The 19033-nt window shown below is 40.1% G+C and overlaps 2 protein-coding genes across 2 annotated transcripts in view; both read left to right on the top strand.

Moving 5' to 3' along the window:
* LOC119483763 (NACHT, LRR and PYD domains-containing protein 12-like) overlaps positions 1 to 19033 on the top strand; it is a 542841-nt gene that overhangs the window by 242924 nt on the left and 280884 nt on the right. The window lies entirely within an intron of this gene.
* Positions 6746 to 16331, top strand: LOC119483811 (rho GTPase-activating protein 1-like). Its single transcript, XM_037762302.1, has 11 exons — positions 6746 to 6891; positions 7089 to 7176; positions 8632 to 8763; positions 9442 to 9528; positions 11919 to 12017; positions 12196 to 12303; positions 13627 to 13703; positions 13829 to 13906; positions 14086 to 14214; positions 14965 to 15068; positions 15159 to 16331. Exons 2-11 carry the CDS (start codon positions 7136 to 7138, stop codon positions 15324 to 15326), a joined length of 1023 nt encoding a protein of 340 aa, XP_037618230.1. The 5' UTR covers positions 6746 to 6891; positions 7089 to 7135; the 3' UTR covers positions 15327 to 16331.

Raw genomic sequence — 19033 nt, 5'->3', positions numbered from 1 at the left:
TACTAAAGAAAACACAAATATATATATATATGCAACAACATTACTAACATAGTTATACAGCTGTCTTTTCATGCACGTGTAGTTCAACTCTAAGCAGCCGCGCAATGCATTCTGGGAGCGTGGCGGCGCGATTCGAAGAACGGAGCGTCACGACCACGGATGTATTAAGAGAAGAGAAGGTCACGACCGGTCTTTTAATACATCCATGGTCACGGGTTTGGTGTCGGGGTATGACGCATGCGCAGTGTGACTGAAGCTGCTGTAGATTTGCTGGCGGATTAGCATAAACTGTACTTTGACTGTAACATCATGTCACATAGTTCTGATGGAAATAATGGAAGTGAAATGGAATGGATGTTACCTAAATCTGTGAGGCAGAAAAGGGCTGCGAGAGAGAGAGAGAGCGGATAGCAAGAGAGAGAAGTTGGTCGGATGATAGTGAAGTTGTCAGAGGTAATAATAAAAAATCAAGAAGCAGTCACAACGATAGACAGACGGATCAAACACAAGAAGCGGAGTGGAAAGTAATAATTGAATTCAATCAGGATGGCGGACACTACCACCCGATCAAACTTACCAGAGCGATCGAAGAGGAGATTGGGAAAATCTAAATGGCCAGGTTCTTGAACAATAAACGAGTGTTGATACATGCAAACAGCAAACAACAGCAGGAAAAGATCCTCAAAATGACAACACTTAAAGGGGAAAAGATGAAGGCTCATATACCTGGAGCAATGGTAAAGTTGAGAGGAGTAATCTCTGGAGTCCCGTTGAGTATGTCTATGGAAGATGTTAAACATGAGATTAAAGGGGGTAAAGTAATTGATGCCATACGGATTAAGAGTAAAAGAGATGGCTCACTGAAGGAAACCCTATCGGTAGTGGTTCAGTTTGAGAAAACCCTCCCAAAATCGGTGCAAATGGGATACATGAGCTACAGCCTGAGGGAATACATTCCCAAACCTCTCAGATGTTATGCATGCCAAAGAATGGGGCACGCAGCACAGCAGTGTAAAGGAAAGCTAAGGTGTGCGAGATGTGGAGGACAGCATGAGTATGGAAAATGTGATAAGGATGCAAAGGTTAAATGCTGTAACTGCGGAGGTGAGCGTAGTGCTGCGTTTGGAGGATGTGAAGTGCAGAGAGAAGCCAGAGAAGTACAGAGAGTTAAGACAATGAACAAAATATCATACGCAGAAGCACTAAAGAAAGTAAGGGCGACAGAAACAAACAACAGGAATTCCAGTGAAATGGACCAAAGAAATGCAGCACAAAGGGATGGTAATGCACTAGGAAATCAAGCACAAACCCAAGTCCCAGACAATATGCAAAATGCTCGTGCTCATAAATGTAAAATGAATGATGATTCACTAGTAGTAAACAAAGTGGAATTTGTTGTCTTCATCTGCCACACCATTAATGTTGCAGCTCAGCTAAAAAAGAAAAGTGATAGAATCAAGACCATAGTGGAGGCAGCAGGAAGATTCCTTGATATACGTGATGTAAAAGCAGATCAGATACATGCACTTCTGACAGCAACTGAGGTTGGGGAAAATGGACAGAATGAGGGTTCAAGTTTTAATTATGGTGCTCCACATACTTCAGTGGAATGCGAGAAGCCTGATAGCTAATGGGCAAGAATTTAAAAAGTATGTATATGAATTAGAAGTAGTTCCGGATATTATATGTGTGACTATAGGAAGTGATCATTTCCCAGTTCTCACGATAATAAACACAAACGTATGTATACAGGAAGGGAGCACAATTACAAGGTGGTGTTTTGGCAAGGCTGACTGGGAGAAGTTTACAATATGTTGTGAGGAGTCAGCTCACTTGGTAATATTAGAAGGGAGCATAGAGGAATGTACAAGTCAAGTTACAGAACATATACTGAATGCTGCAAAACTAAGTGTACCAAAACGAACAACACAGGGTAGGAAGAAAGTGGTACCTTGGTGGAATGAGGAATGCAGCATAGCTGTTAAAGAACGAAACAAGGCTTTCAGAGCTCTGAGAAAAAACATGTCACAAGAGAATCTCATTGAGGATCAAAGGAAAAGGGCAGTGGCTCGTAGAACAGTCAAATATACCAAAAAGAGGACTTGGAGAGAATTCTGTTCCACCATTGGCAGAGGAGTGAAGATAGGTGATGTCTGGTCCATGTTTAAACAAATGAGTGGGAAAAGGAAGTCAATAAAAATTCCAGCATTGATTGACGGGGAGAGGATGGCAGTATCAGATAAAGAGAAGACGGATGTGTTAGGTAAGGCATTTGCTGCAGTACATAGTGGGGAGCACCTTGATAATATACACAGGCAGCAAAAAGAGCGTGTGCTCAGTGAGAATGAAAACGTGAGAGAGAAGAGAGAGGATGATATGTCAACACTGGATGTGGAATTTACAATGGCAGAGCTCAAAATAGCCTTGACAAATACTGGATATACAGCACCAGGACAAGACCAGTTATGTTATGCCATGTTTAAACAACTACCAGTGGAATCATTTAAGTTAGTGTTGAGACTATTTAATCAAATCTGGACGGAGGGAGTCATACCAAGTTGTTGGAAAATGGCAGTAATATTACCATTCAACAAGCCAGGGAAAGATCCTGCTAATCCTGGTAGTTATAGGCCCATAGCGTTGACATCTCACTTATGCAAATGGATGGAGAAGATAATAGTACGTAGATTAATGTATGTTTTGGAACAGAGAGGGTTAGTGAGTAATGTTCAGTGTGGTTTTAGAAAAGGTCGATCTACAATAGATGCTCTAGTTAGAGTAACTAATGAGGTAGAAAAGACACTCAAAATGAAAGAGGTGATGACAATAGTATATTTTGATATAGAAAAAGCATATGATTCTATGTGGAGGGAAGGGCTGCTTATCAAGATAGGTCAAATGGGTATTGGAGGGAGGTTGTATAATTGGGTAATGGACTTTTTAACAGACAGGAAATTTAAAGTCAAGGTTGGAACAGAAGTATCTAAGGACTACAATATAGAAAATGGTATCCCCCAGGGGAGTGCAATCAGCCCGGTGTTGTTTAACATAATGATAAATGATATATTTGAAAATTTAGATGGATGCTTCAAATCAGCGATATATGCAGATGATGGGGCAATATGGATGAGGGGAAGAAATGTGCCATATGTGATGGAAAATATAAGGAAAGCAATAGGGAAAGTGGAGAAATGGTCATATGAGTGGGGATTCAAAATGTCAACAAATTAAACATGTTATATGATATTTACAAAAAAGAGAAACATTAATACTGAGAATTTAACATTATATGGTCAGTTGATGGAGAGGGTGAATGAATACAAATATCTGGGTCTATGGTTAGACAGTAAATATACATGGCATGTTCATATAAAACATCTGGAAACAAAATGCAAAAAAGTAATAAATTGACTACGAGCTGTGGCTGGATGTAACTGGGGGGCAGATAAACAGTCATTGATTGACATATATAGGGCGATCATGAGATCAACAATAGATTATAGTTGTATAGTTTATGAAGCAGCAGCAAAGACATCATTACAAAAAGTGGATAGAGTACAGTGTAGAGCATTACGGTTATGTATCGGAGCTATCAAGTCAACACACAGAATTTAAAATATCTATTTCCAAAAGAATTTCAAACCAGGTATCAGTGTACACAGCAGAAATAGTGGCAATCATCATTGCAATGCAGTGGGTTGAGGAGGTCAGACCTGACAGAGTGGTGATATGCACGGATTCAAAAGCTGTTTTGGAAAGTATACATTCAACAAAAGCTGTAAGGCAAGATCTAATCATTGAATTGTACTATAGCTTGCTAAGACTACACAGAGGGGGTATAGATGTATTATTCTGTTGGGTTCCAGCACACGAGGGGGTGAAAGGAAATGAGTTTGCAGATAAACTAGCAAAAAGTTCACTGCAAAAAGACATTACAGTACCAGTTTTACTTGGGAAAGGAGAAGGAAAAGCTGTGATTAAAAGGAAAGGAGTTGAGATATGGCAGAAAAGATGGGAGGAGGACCAGAAAGGAAGGAGATATTTCAAAATACAAAAGTCGGTCATAACAAAGACGTATAAAGAAAGGAACAGAAGGGAAGAAATCATCATAACAAGACTCAGACTGGATCACACAGGTCTTAATGGCACTTTGGCTTTAATGGGGAAAAGGAACAGTGACAAGTGTGGGGATTGTGGTGTTAAAGAAAATGTGGAGCATATCCTAATTCAATGTAAAAAGTATGAGGCTGAAAGAAAAAGATCAGAGAGGAGGGACGGGATTGGGATCTGATGGGGATACTGGGAACAGAGGGTGAGGGGGTTGAAGGCACCAGGAAGGCATTATTAATGTTCTTAAGAGACACAGGATTGGTGGATAGAATTTAAGAGTAGGAGTAAAGAGCAAATGACATGATGTTACACACTCTTGTACAGTAGGTGGCGGTGTGCACCTTAAAGTTGGTTGCGATCCGCCGAGAGAAGAAGAAGAAGCAGCAGCACCTGTGTTTCTACTATCCAACTCTCATGTTTCTGTCCTTTTGAACTGCTTATACACCCTCCAGTATTTTTCGCACCATGATGTCAAAACAGAACCAGCAGGCAGCCCGAGGCATCGCAGCAACTGACTGCCATGATTATGCTACTAAGATGGAAGTTTCTACCGAGAACTCCAAAAGAAAAGACCCATTCTCACCGATGAAAGACCCGCCGGCGACTAAAAGGAAGTACATGGGGCACCTGTTCTACCACGTGACCTAACCCAATTTACTACACTGTGACTTTTTTTACATTTTTTCCACATACTATAATATGACTTTATTTTAACCTGATGGAGAGTCTGACTGACTATAAGGATGTATAGATACTGTATTAATACACTGACTATAAGGATGTATATATACTGTATTAATACACTGACTATAAGGATGTATAGATACTGTATTAATACACTGACTATAAGGATGTATAGATACTGTATTAATACACTGACTATAAGGATGTATAGATACTGTATTAATACACTGACTATAAGGATGTACAGACGTGGACAAAATTGTTGGTACCCTTCCGTTAAAGTTTCATTAGTTTGTTTTTTTAAATGATTCTGTTGAACTATAATTCAAAAGCAATGTCTGATTTTCATTAGTTAATTTTCAGTAATTTTTTATTTATTATTACTTTTGTCAGTTTCAAGTTATTTCAGTGACCATGGTGGGTTTTTATTTCTTTAACTGAAGGGTACCAACAATTTTGCCTACGTGTGTATACAAGCACACACTCCCAACCCTTACCTTATCTTATTGATGCAAGACATTCCCCAGAGCTAACCTTAACTGTCACAACTTCATGTCTAACCTTAACCCTTGAACCAAGTCTCAACCCAGAAACATTTTTAAATCATTTTATATTTTTTACATAACACAACAAACCCTTTGAAAAACCCTGCCTAAAATGTCCTCACTTCCAAGGTCTAGAACTTTCAACTTTACAGAAGAAGTTCAAGAGCACACACACTTATGGCCGGTTCAGCCTATACGATATCAGCCCCGATTATAGCCCGACGCGGCCGTCGTAGGGTGCCGACTCGGATCGCGAACGATAAATGAGCGCTGTGAGCGACAATCGATCCGTTATATCTCGTGTAGTGTGTCATAGTACACGACAACTCACGCCGCGTCTGGGACGCCTCATGACGTCCCGACAGAAAGTCTAGCATGTTTGATTTTTTTGTTTTTGCCTTCCACGACGTGTTCAGTCACGGCCGTGAATTTGACCGGCTGAGCGCAGACGCACACAGCTGTAAACAGAAGGCTACTTATTATGCAGTATGATGTCATCGGACCTTCAACTGCTGCCGGACCTCGCAGTAGGATATTCAATCTAGGTTGTGTCGGAGTAAAAAACACCACGGCCGTTGCGTCTTTGCGCATTGAGCATCCCGTTGCGCTTCTCCCTGTGAATTATATTTTTATTGTTTTCCCCTGGAGCCCTGTGGGCCCCTTTACATGGTCGGGCCCGGGGGCTTGAGCCCCGGTAAGCCGGTATATTAAGACAACGGTGCCGGGAGAGTGTGTATTGTCGGAGCAGTTGACCGACGTGTAGTCTGTCATGTGTCGCTGCCAATTCACGACAAGAATTTATGACTCTCAATCGTCTAATCTGGCATAGTGACCATCGTAACCATAAAAATACCGCGTAGTCTGATCCTGGCATTACACTCACGTATAGAGGACCAAGCAAAACATGCTGACTTGATTCAGACATATTTGGACAAACAAAAAATGTAAAGGAGGATGTACGCTGTCACGCAACAGCCAAACAATAAATATTCTTCTTCTTCTTTTTCTTCTTTGTCTCCTTTGTCTTCTCCGTCTTCTTCTTCATCTTTTTCTTTTTAGGAAATCTGCCTTCCCTTGCATGAAAATAAACAGAACAATAGGTCCAGTCCTGTTCCAAACTTCCTCAACTGGCTTTGTGGGCTAATAGTCCCGATGGTGGCGCTACAGCAACCGTTTAAAACTTTGAAAATGCATAGCAAATCAGTGGTAACATTTGCAACTTTCACCAAAATGTAGGCCCAAGTGAGCAGAAATGTTCAGATGCTTCGAGCTGGCACTGGCATTTTTAAAAACAGTGGGAACAAGTGCTTAACCCCGAGTGTCCTAATGATGTTTGGCAGGAAACCGAGTAAAACATTTTATTTTATTTTATTACAAACAAAAAAATCACTTGAACTATGAGCTCAGGACTCAGATGTGTGTGTGTGTGTGTGTGTGTGTGTGTGTGTTTCAGAGACAGATATCTCCCAGCGCTTTGACGCTGGCTCTCCCCACCTGCCATGGGACCATCCCTACTATGACATCGCCAGGCATCAGATCATTGAAGTGGCAGGTCAGTCCTCCAGTCTCTTCACTCCCATCCCCACTGTGACATTAATAGTTGACTTTATCTTTTACCATTACTTCTTCAGACTAAAATGTTAATTTGCAGAAGTTGGACTGCTTGTCATGTTTTTTTTAACAGAAGGTAATACAGTGAAAGTAAAAAGGTAATGTTGAATCCCTGTCTGTCTTTCTGTGTGTCTCTAGGTGATGATAACTTTGGCAGGAAGGTGATAGTGTTTAATGCATGCAGGATGCCTCCTCAGCACCAGCTGGACCATCACAAGCTGCTGATGTAAGAACTAAAATCTAAATTATAATATACCTACCATATATATATCTGTCTGATGGTGGTTCACCGAGGTGCGCAGCTGTTTCAGTCTCAGTTGAGTGCTCAGGCCCTGCATGACCTTTGACATGAAGGCAGTCAGGATTTCCTTCACTATGCCGACTCTAGAAAACAACTGGACGTGGTAGGTTCTCCACTACTCCAGCTCTCCAGGCTCACCTTGCTCCCGGTGTCTGATTTGAACCGGGATGCGATGCGCGTCAACCCTCTCGTGAGCCCAACACAAGGTGACCCAAAAGCAGGGTGCACTGGAGCCCGAGGCAGCTGCATAGAGATGTCTCTCTCAGGGCATTCACGGGCCAAATGCAGGCGTAGCACTGTAGGCTGTTGTGGTTAGGTGGTGGGTGATGCCTTTGCGGAAGGGTTGGCCTTTCTGGCTGGACTCTGACTCTCTGAGGGGACCCAGCTTGAGTGGACAGCATCATCTGCTGGACAACCTGATGATCCTCCAGCAGTGCAACGTCGATGGGTGCAGTGTGAGCAGCGTACCTTTTAGCATCAAAAAGCAGTGCATTGATGCATCGGTCCAGTAACACTCGTCCTAGCAGGAGGCGGCCCGGCCTCTTCAGCCAACCAGTTCTTAGTGAGGCGCATCAATTCAGCCACCTGGGACCGAGCTGGTTGGGCCGGGTCATAGTACCAGGAATGGACGCACTGGACTCGGACCGGCAGACTGCAACCATACCGGGTCATGATTGGGGCCTTTTAGATTTTCTTCTGGATTAATTGAGTCCTGTTTCTCAACTGTACAGTCAGTTTGGAGCCAAAGAAAGGGGTGAAAATGTTTGTGAGCAACAAGCACCAGGCCATCGCAGGAGCAGGAGCACCAGTTGAAATCCTAGAAAGATATCAGATGGGTTTACTGAAACATCTGTCCGATGAATCTGTCTTTTGCGGTGGTTCACATTTTTAAACCACTTCACTGTACCTTGTGTCAACTCTGACATGAAATTATTCTGATCGCTCCCCTTTTTTTCTGCAATTCTACAAAGCATGTTTCGCATTTATTAACTGTTTGACTATAGAGAGTGACATTTTGAGTAAAGGGAGGGAAGTAACATACAATAAAGGTCCTTGGAATCAAACCAGGGATATCGTTGTAACATAGTCGATGTCTTGACTCAGTATGAAGCAACAGGACATGTTTCTTTCAGAAGTCTTTTAAGGGAACTGTTTTTTTTCCAAAGTGTCTCAATAACTTCTGTGAAGGGGAAACAAATGCCACAAATGTTTTTTTTTCTTCACCATACGGCCTGACTGCTTCTGTAACATGCTGAAACACTAAGAAGGTTGCTGAAAATGCAGTGCCTTGGTAAACCTGGACCAGAATATGGAGTCCAGTTGAAATACACACTTATCTATTTAAATGACAATGAATTTGTTTTATTTATTTTTTTGCAGGTATCTTAAAGGAACACTGGATCAGTATGTTGAAAGTGACTACACTCTGATCTATTTCCATCACGGGCTGACCAGTGAAAACAAACCCTCTCTCGGCTGGCTACGAGACGCATACAGGGAGTTTGACAGAAAGTAAGCTCGATAACATCACTGGACATGTGCACTGACCGTCATATCAGAACTGACTGAAGCCTTAGTCTTTCGTAAATCCTTCACTTTGATCTGTTTCAAATCAACACTTTGGACCCTATTTTCATGGTAGCACAATGACCAGTGCAAACAGCGCTTGACTTTGCCATTCTGTGTGGTATTTTGGTACCATGCACAGAGCGCATGGTGTACAGGTGTAAGGAGAGGAACCAAATACACCAATACATGAATCAAAATAGCAGGTGTGCTTGGAGATTTTCTCTTGCCTTGACGGCCTTGTCCATTGCATCCTCCTTGTAGGATTGTATAAAATGGTCTTTTGAAGAAAGCAAAACTTTCAATTTGAGTTTATGACACTACAATGTAAGATGTACTTATCATGTTTTAGATCACTGGAATATCTGCTGTCGTTCTACATTTTTGCTAAATGAGTGGTATTTATGGAAAGATAAGAAAAGAACATGACCAAGCAGAAAAACAGATGTAGAAATTTTAAAAGCACACTGTCAAAGGTTGTTTTAAAGTGAGGAGTACAGTGGGTTTCCCCCTAAAGTAAAAATGAAAACGACTGCATGCCTCAGTAAAATGAGCGGAAAAACAGAATACAGCCACATACTCTGCTCCAGACACCTTATCCTTATCATCTGTATGTGTTTTCAGGTATAAGAAGAACATCAAGGCTCTGTATATCGTCCATCCCACCATGTTCATCAAGACGCTGCTGATCCTCTTCAAACCACTCATCAGGTTTGTTAAGCCATCATTTTATAATACTTTGCATGTTCACAGAACACTATGACTAGTCCTATATAGGACACAATTGCAGGATAATTTTTGTAGTTTCAGACAGTTAAATCAAATTCACCTGTCATCTTTTTTTCACATAATGCAAAAGTCAAACTAGACTATTGTTATGAAACTTGCTAGGAGTGGTGTTTAGAACATTACAACACACAAGCTGTTGCACATAATGACCAATGTCTGCGTTGATACACATGAAAACTCTTTTTTTAGTGCTACACTTCCAAGCTGCTTCTGTGCTGCTGCAATTTTTGTTAATGACGGTTTAAAACTTGCCTGTGATTAAGTTATTAAAAACAGAGAATAGTATTAATGATGCTTTAAACTCATAAAACATGATAGTACATGAGCTACATCATACACGGTATCTGGTCATTTTCACTCATGTTATGGATCGTCTCCAAATTGCATGGTATTGCCTAGCTCTTCTTCATGCCCCTTATCTTTCAACATAGTATAGTATACTGTGGTAGCACAGAGTATTACTCTGTGGCCAGATTAGTCCTTCATGTGCTTCCACTGTGCATGTTTTCACTGTCAGCACTACATGATAAGACATGGCTCTAGTAACATCTAGTGGCAGCTGTAGAAAACTACAAAAACACTGCCAAATATCTCTTTTTAAGCAAATTTCATACTGGGGTTTCAGATTTGCTGTTAAATACTGATGCAGGATATCTGCCTGTAACAAAGCTGAGGAACATCCACATTAAGACACCAAGACCTTGAGGAACACCATAGAAAAAGCCATGCTGTGATTTGGGATCAAAAACGTTTGACATTTGGAGATTTCTGCAAGAATTGCATTTTTCGACGATCGGATGGCGAGCACTTCTGTTGTGTAAACTGCTCAGAAACCCCCTTATTGAAAGCCATCCATCCTCTGAATGCTCTAGGTCTCTAGTTTGATCCATTCATCCTCTGAATGCTCTAAGTCTCTAGTTTGTGGCTGTAAAGTTTCATGAGGCTGTGATTATCCTAGAGGTCACCACAGGTCATTTTATACAGTGAGGTCACGTTTAAAAAAATGGTCTCACTAGAATGAAATGGCTACTAAGGGGACTAACATCATCACACATGAATACAGTTGGGCTCATTGGATCCACAAGAGTCTCAGCTTTACAGTGATACCCAATTTATGTAATTCCAAGGTCCTGTTTATGGACCCCAGTATGCAGAAATATTCAAACACACAATTTGTATATTTAGAGTATAGGCAAAAAATAACACATTTATACTATATTCAAAAAAACTGCATGTGATTATCACAAAGTGGGCATGTCTGTAAAGGGGAGACTCGTTGGTACCCATAGAACCCATTTTCATTCACATATCTGGAGGTCAGAGGTCAAGGTCTTTGAATATATCACCATGTCAGTTTTTCCTCGCCAAAATTTCACGTAACTTCATAGTGTTATTTAGGCATTAGTGAGAACAAAGCAGCGAATAAGAGAAATAAAACATTATTTTCTGATTGTTGCAATTAGCCCTTATTTCCATTATCGATTAATTTAGTGATTATTTTCTTAGTAAATATATTTATAAAACATCAGAAAAAGGTGAAATGCCAAGTTGACATAGTAAAATACAATGTTTTGTTTGACCAACCATTCAAAAAAACAAAGCTATTCAATTAACTGCCATGTCAGAAAGAAAAGCAGCAAATTGTCACATTTGATGAACTTGAACTAGGTATTTTTTTTTTCTCCATTTTTCCTTTAATAGTTTAAGAGAGACTTTATTGTCATCCAGTTCAGTACAGTACATAGATGAACAGAATTGTGATTGTAATGTGTTTCTCCTGGTCTCCGGTGCAAAACAAAAAGAAGGAACATTTAGTGGGAGTGAAGCAATATTCAGACGACACTTGAGGTGCAAACAAAACAACATGCAATACAAGGTGCAGACATGTACCTACGTATTACAGGACAACTATACAAGAGTTATTAAAAGTAGTGCAAGTAGCAGTCCCTGAGGATAAGCAATCAAACAATCATAATAGGAAAAACACGGGTAAATTATCAAATGAATGATGGCTGAGTTCATTTTAGCTGCTTCAGTTTTATGTCTTGTTATTGTGCATGCTGATTCACTGTCACCCAGCGATGGCTTACTGGGACACTTGCAAAATTTAATACATTTTTTTCTTATTTACAGCTACAATTGTAAGCTTATAGAGTCATGTGTTTACATTTTATCATCATCATTATAGCAGAAAAAGAATGGGGAAAATTCAACCCAGTTTCAATCCAGGATATTCCTATCATTCTCCTTTTTAAAACTAACAAGCTGAATGCAGCAAATGATAACCTAACTCTCTCTCTCTTTATTTGTAGTTTCAAGTTTGGCAGGAAGATCAACTATGTGAGCTATCTGAGTGAGCTGGAGGATGTGCTGAAGTGTGAGCAGCTGGTCATTCCTGCCCGTGTCAAAGAGTAAGAGCCGATGTCGGACTCCAGATTTTGCTCCACAAATAATACTTTTATTTCCACCCACAAATAATGTACAGTAAACCTACACACATTTACTCTCCTTCAGGCACAATTAGTGTTGTTCATTTTTATAATGCACAAGTTATCTTTTAAAATCTGGTAATCTTTGTCTCTGTGTCAGGTACGACAACAAGCTGAGAGCGTCTCTGAAACCGTCCGCCCAGCCTCCCATGTCTCCTCCTCACAGCCCTCCCCTCCCCAACCAGGTGTTCGGGGTGCCACTTGTATTGTAAGTGACAAAATCCCTGCTGATTGACTGTTAGATTTATATATATATATACATGTATTGATTGATAACTACATTTACTTAAGTACTTCAAGGTACTTGTACTTAAATTGAGTATTTCCCTTTTATGTAACTTTATACTTCTGCTGTATCTCAGAGACAAATATTGTACTTTATACTTCACTACATGTGTCTGGCAGCTTTAGTTACTTTTCAGATTATAATTTATCACCTTCCTGTCCAGTGAAAACAGAAAAAATGAATTTGAATGTTTGTGTTAAATTGAAGGTTTCCTACGTCTTAAGCAATATAAAAACGTTACTGTTACTGTTAGCTAATATTATTTCGTAACTATTAGCTGCAAAAATGTAAAAATATAAGTGCAGCAGACATATTAATCCAGAAACATCAGATCTAATAGGAAAACCCTGACATGGAACACATTGACGCACAATGAACTCTTTAACTTTAGGTACATTTAGCTGACAATTAGGGCAAATTAATCACACATTTTAATCAAGTATTTAATACTCTTATCAACATGGAAGTGGGCAAATATGCTGCTTTATGCAAACGTATGTATATATTTATTATTGGAAATCAATTAACAACACAAAACAATGACAGATATTGTCCAGAAACCCTCACAGGTACTGCATTTAGCATACAAAATATGCTCAAATCATAACATGGCAAACTCAACAGCTGTCAGTGTGTCAGTGTGCTGACTTTACAGACATGCCCACTTTATGATAATCACATGCAGTTTGGGGCAAGGTCAAGGGGAGACTCGTGGGTACCCATAGAACCCATTTTCATTCACATATCTGGAGGTCAGAGGTCAAGGGACCCCAGTTTTGGAGCGTTATTTAGTGTTCTTCCCGACAAGCTATTATGGTATTTGTATACCAATGGATTCCTTAGGTTTTTCTAGTTTCATAGGATCTTCACTTTAGCTTTAAAACTGAGCCTGCAACTACCTAAAATTGCAAGTTGCGTTAATGTGTTAAAGAAATTAGTGGCGTTAAAATGATTTTGTGTAAATGCGTTAAATTCGACAGCCCTACTGATAATACTTTTACTTCAGTAAGGTTTTGAATACAGGAGTTTTACTTGCAGTGGAGCATTTTCATGGTGTGGTATTGGTATACTGTAGTAAAAGCAAAGGATCTGAAAACAGATTGCACTCACACCATTTGCTCTAAATGTTAAATGCATGAAGTTTATAGATGGTAATGTTTTAAAGCCCCAGTCAGCTTATAATAACATCATTGGTCTAAGCTTGTTATCTTAACCACTGTGTATGTGTGTGTGTGTGTGTGTCAGGCTCAGACAGAGGAATCCAGATGATGACCTCGTTCCTGTGGTGATGAGAGACACCATTAGCTTCCTTTCAGAGCAAGGTGACTCTTTTCTTGTTGTGATAGAAATACAAACATAATGCACTAATCAACTTTAACTGTAGATCGCCTCAGTGAATCGTTCTCTCATTAAGAACCGCCTTGTTGTTCTTCACTGTGTGTGTCAGGTTTGGAGATTGAAGGCATCTTCAGACGATCTGCCAACGTGACTCTGGTGAAGGAGGTCCAGCTCAGATACAATTCGGGTAGGATCAACATGCCTGTTTAACCAGTCGATTGAGCTTATGCGTTTAAGCACAAGGAAGCGCTCCAACTCCGTTGTTTTGTCTTTTTACTTCCTGTCTACACAGGAAGTGGGAAAGCGTCATGTTGTAAAAGATTGCTGCTTGTGTTCACCTTGCGCCTACATGTGTGTGTTTTGTAGGTGAGACGGTGAATTTCAGAGAGATAGAAGACGTCCACTTGGCTGCTGTGATTCTGAAGACATTCCTGAGGGAACTACCGGAGCCTCTGCTGACCTTCCAGCTCTACAACGACATTGTCAACTTCACCTGTATGTTCAAACATTCAGCACTATTTTCCGTTTCATTATCAGAACAACACAAAACAATGACAGATATTGATCCAGAAACCCTCACAGGTACTGCATTTAGCATAAAACAATATGCTCACATCATAACATGGCAAACTGCAGCCCAACAGGCAACAACAGCTGTCAGTGTGTCAGTGTGCTGACTTGACTATGACTTGCCCCAAACTGCATGTGATTATCATAAAGTGGGCATGTCTGTAAAGGGGAGACTCGTGGGTACCCATAGAACCCATTTTCACCCCTTTGAAAATGGCCATGGCAGTTTTTCCTCACCAAAATTTAGCGTAAGTTTAGAGAGTTGTTTAACCTGCTTCGCTACAAGCTATTATAACACGGTTGGTACCGATGGATTCCTTCGATTTTGCAGTTTCATAAGACACCAGTATCTTCACTCTAGCTTTTAAAACTGAGACTCTACAACCTCTGAAAGATCGATTGTGTAAATGCGTTAAAGAAATTAGTGGCGTTAAAGTGAATTTGCGTTATTATCGTGTTAACTTTGACTTATATTTGAAAACACTTGAAATCTGATCACTGACCTGCCGTTTATTATGCAGATTTACAGTAACCAAGTTACCACAGTGTATTCAAATGCGTCTGAAATCCTGTGTAACCTGATTTCTTATTTGTGGACATGTAAATGTACTGATTGACATCTACATCCTGAATGAGCTCTAATGATCAGTGGTGTTTGTGTTTGGTGTGTGCCAGCTGTATCCAGTGACAGCCAGGGGGAAATTATGAAGGCACTGGTAGAGTCGCTGCCAGAAGAAAACTATGCATCACTGCGATACCTCGTCACATTCCTGGCACAGGTACAGCTGATAGACTACACTTCCCACTAATTACCTTCCAGAACTTTTATATCATTACCAATAGTAACCTGTCTGTGTGTGTGTGTTTAGGTATCAGCCAACAGTGAAGTGAATAAGATGACCAACAGTAACCTGGCTGTGGTGTTTGGTCCTAATCTGCTCTGGGGGCGGGACAACGCCATGTCACTCAGCGCCATCGGGCCAATCAACAACTTCACCAGAGCCCTGCTGGACCAGCAGCATCTGGTCTTTACCTAAACCCTACCCCTTCATCCTGCAGTCTCTCTTCCAGTAAGAAGCACCATTTCCCATCTCATTTTGTCCCCCACCAGTCCTTACATTGTGATTGGCCCATTAGCAGTGTCTTGTTGGACTGCTGCTAGCTTCTAGCCCGCATTTCCAAACCAGGCATGTGGGTGGAAATGGTACATACATTAGACTGCAGCCACATAACCCTCAATAAACAATAGCACACAATTCAACAGCTAATACGTTGTTGACTAACCATCCACTCACACTGGGTCACTTTGACTATGTTGGTTCCAGTGTGAATGCATGGTTAGTCTCACACAACCACTGGCTGCAGTTCGGTCACATAGTACATTTCTGACTCTTCCGCCACCCCATTACACCCAACCAACCTTTCAAAACTTCCAGTCCTAAGTGCATGTGTTTATACCTGTCTCAGGCTGTCATCCTTTATCTCTGTAGGGAGATTAATAGCAGTTAGACGTGCCCAGTCATGCTCTGTATTCCTGTGCTGTGCTGTTGTCAGTCTGTCTCTCTGCTGTTTTCTATGTAGTGCCAAAAAACTGCATAATCAACGATAACACAGTGCAGTTATCAAACGTCCCCTCTAGGATTATGATCCCAAACTTAAAGAGAGGAGAGATGAAGAGAATGGAGGTGTGAACGTCTCAGGTTAAATTACAAATGGTGAACTTGGTACCAAATGTTGTGGACAATCTTTAAATGCTGTAACTATAGTAACCAGGAGAAACCGAGCTGTGTGATTCCACCAGCAGGTCATTAATTGTTAGAACCCAAACACAGCTGTGCATGTGGATGAAATGAGTGCTGGACCTGGACCTGGACCTGGACCTGGACTGATTTCAGACTGAGGAGCTCTGTAATATACTGTACTATATCCTAATAGTGACTGATATTTATGATTCTTTATGGCTCTCTCATTACTAAAGGCCTATTTGACTTTAACATTGTATTAATAATATAATCTCTGTATTTCCACACTTTTTCCCATCACATTATAATTGTCTTAAGCACTTTTTTACACCATTTTTTTTTTAATGGTATGGGATAATAATATTTAGTAATACAAAAACAGAAGTACTAAGACACAAGCCGTTCAGCACGTCATTACCAGGAGTTTTTAAATAGTGTGCAGGGCTTTTATTTACCTTAATGGCAGAGAGAACCAGGTCTTTATTTTGAATTTAATGCAACACTTCCTCCATGTTTTCCTGCAGGTCTTTTAATCTGTCACAATTACTGGTAAAGAAAACTTGGACTTGTGTTATGAAATAGTGTGCAGCTAATCAACTCTTCATTTTCCTGCCAACAGATACACGTTTAATCAATGTTTGAGCAGGAGAGGAATGTGTTTGTCAGTGCAGAGCAACACACAAACAAGTAATGACTTGTTCAGGACGTGAAACAAAGTTTAAGACTTTGACTTGACTTCGGACTTGTCAGTTTCGACTTAACTAAAACCTCAAAGTCAAGACTTGGGACTATTTACTGCACAAGTGTGTGTAAATGTAGCTTAAGGTAGTGGTTCCTAACTCTCCAGCTGGGACCCTGCACGGTGTCTAACCATCACTGCTATCCAAAATTGTGTTTATTGTTTCAGGCTTATCTCAAATCTCACATAAACCACCTTTGATGAGGGTTCATCTGGTTATTTTAAGGGGCCAAAAGGGGTTGGGAACTAGTGGCTTATGGTACAGTCGTGATACACAGGACAGCTGTCTGAGCACCTAGTAGGCCAGTGCTGGTGGAAGGTCCGACCCAATTTAGGTACATCATCAGTCCACACTAACAGCAGCCTAGGGTTTAAGTTTGGCTAAAAGAGTAGAGCTGTGTAAATAGAATCAGCTCAGTTTCCTGCATTTTCCAACACGTCGGACTGTTCTTTTATTATAATGAATCTTGTATTTCTGCAGTTATCATTGTCTGTACTCTGTGGTGCATCCTCAAGCTTTATTTTGGTCTTTCGTTCAGTTCCCAAAGCCTTAATTTAAAGAACCTTTTTCTCATTTTCTGCCATCTGATCTGTCTCGGCTCATCTAAAGCATTCTATGAAAAATGAAAAAAAAAAATACGTTGCAGCTCAGTGTGCTTTTGACCTATAGTTGTTAACAGGTATGATATGTTCTACTGTACGTGACTTTGGTTGGAAGTCACAGGAACAAAACCGAGTTAGCTGTTTGACCTTTGTGACCATTATCAGTTGTGTCTCTCTCTTCCTGTAGTCGTGCAGTTTATGTAAAAGACTCCTGGCCAAACTGTGCTATTGAATCTTTTATTTTTGTAAATGGCCAAAATACTAGCAGTAGTTAAATATTAGTGTACTTAGTATGATGTGACTGAAAAGCACCAAAAGATCAGTGATTTTAGTTTGACTGAAGCTGAAAGCAAGAAAAAAAAATCTCAAATGTTTACCTGTTGTAATTCCCAGTCCTGTCAATACCATGGTATGGTATGGCATGGCATGGTATGGCATTGACAGGACTGTTAGTGTATATGTGGGTGTGTGTACTTGTGTGTTTTTTGTGCTAACTCAGCTGGACCCAGCACATTTGAATAGACAGAATATGTCTGTTGGTGTTTAAATATATAGTATAGCTGTATAACTAGGGCTTGTGTCAGTTTATATATATATATATATATATATATATATATATATATATTAGTGTGTGTGTATTATTGTTGTCAGGTGAAAACATGTTAACTCCAATTTTTTATTATTCGACATGATGAAAAAAATAATTAAGGTTGACAAAAAGCAACAAAATATACGACGGCGTATTAGGGCCACATTGAGGAAAAAAATAAATCTGAGATTTCGAGAATAAAGTCGTAATATTACGAATTAAAAGTCATAGGTTTACGAGAAAAAAAAGTTGTAATATTATGAGAACAAAGTCAGAAGTTTACGGGAAAAAAGTGTTAGTATTATGGGAATAAAGTCAGAATATTATAAATGAGGAACGTGGAGCATCTTGTGAAGTTCTACTTTAGTTTAGGTTTCACAAATAACCAAATACTTCATCTTTTGGCACATCAGCACCACATTATCATCAGTATCAGGACCTGGAGAAGATTGTGAAAGAAACTGCGTTTATTCTGAAGAAAGAATCACACGGACCTGCTGGGGAAACTGACTCTTTTGTGGAGGAGGAAATTACTCTTTTTCTTGTAAAGTTATGACTTTATTCTCTGATTTTTTTTCCCTCAATGTGGCCCTAATACTCCGTCGTAAAAAGAAGATGAAACCAAGGCAGTTTTTCTTAGATTATGAAAAATTGACATCTTGGTGTCACAACAACAAGTTTTTCATTTGACAACAGCAATATGTATGTGTGTGCGCATGCTTGTGCCTTATTTGTTTCTCCCAAATGATCATGTGATTGGCCATCAAAGTGCCAGTGTGCCCGTTCTGCCATAGATTATAACGATGCGAGGTGAGTTCAACAAAGCTTTGGTGTTACACGGTGGTCAAAACAGGCTGAAGGTGCCTTGAACAGAAAACACATAGGGGACAATGGAGCTCCTGTGCAAACTCCTAGGCTCGTTGAACACAGCTCTAACTGTAATGGATGATCACAGGCTTGAGAAATGTAACCTCATAAATATGAAATCCTTATCTACAGAAGAGGAAAACTTTCTGTCTTCAAAGCTAGGGTTGGTAATCTTAAAAAACAGCAAGAGTACGCTAGATTTAA

Source organism: Sebastes umbrosus, chromosome 24 (assembly GCF_015220745.1).
Source record: "Sebastes umbrosus isolate fSebUmb1 chromosome 24, fSebUmb1.pri, whole genome shotgun sequence".
Taxonomy (NCBI): Eukaryota; Metazoa; Chordata; class Actinopteri; order Perciformes; family Sebastidae; genus Sebastes; species Sebastes umbrosus.
The sequence above is the reverse complement of the archived record's forward strand: the minus strand, read 5'-3'. Positions and strand labels throughout refer to the sequence as shown.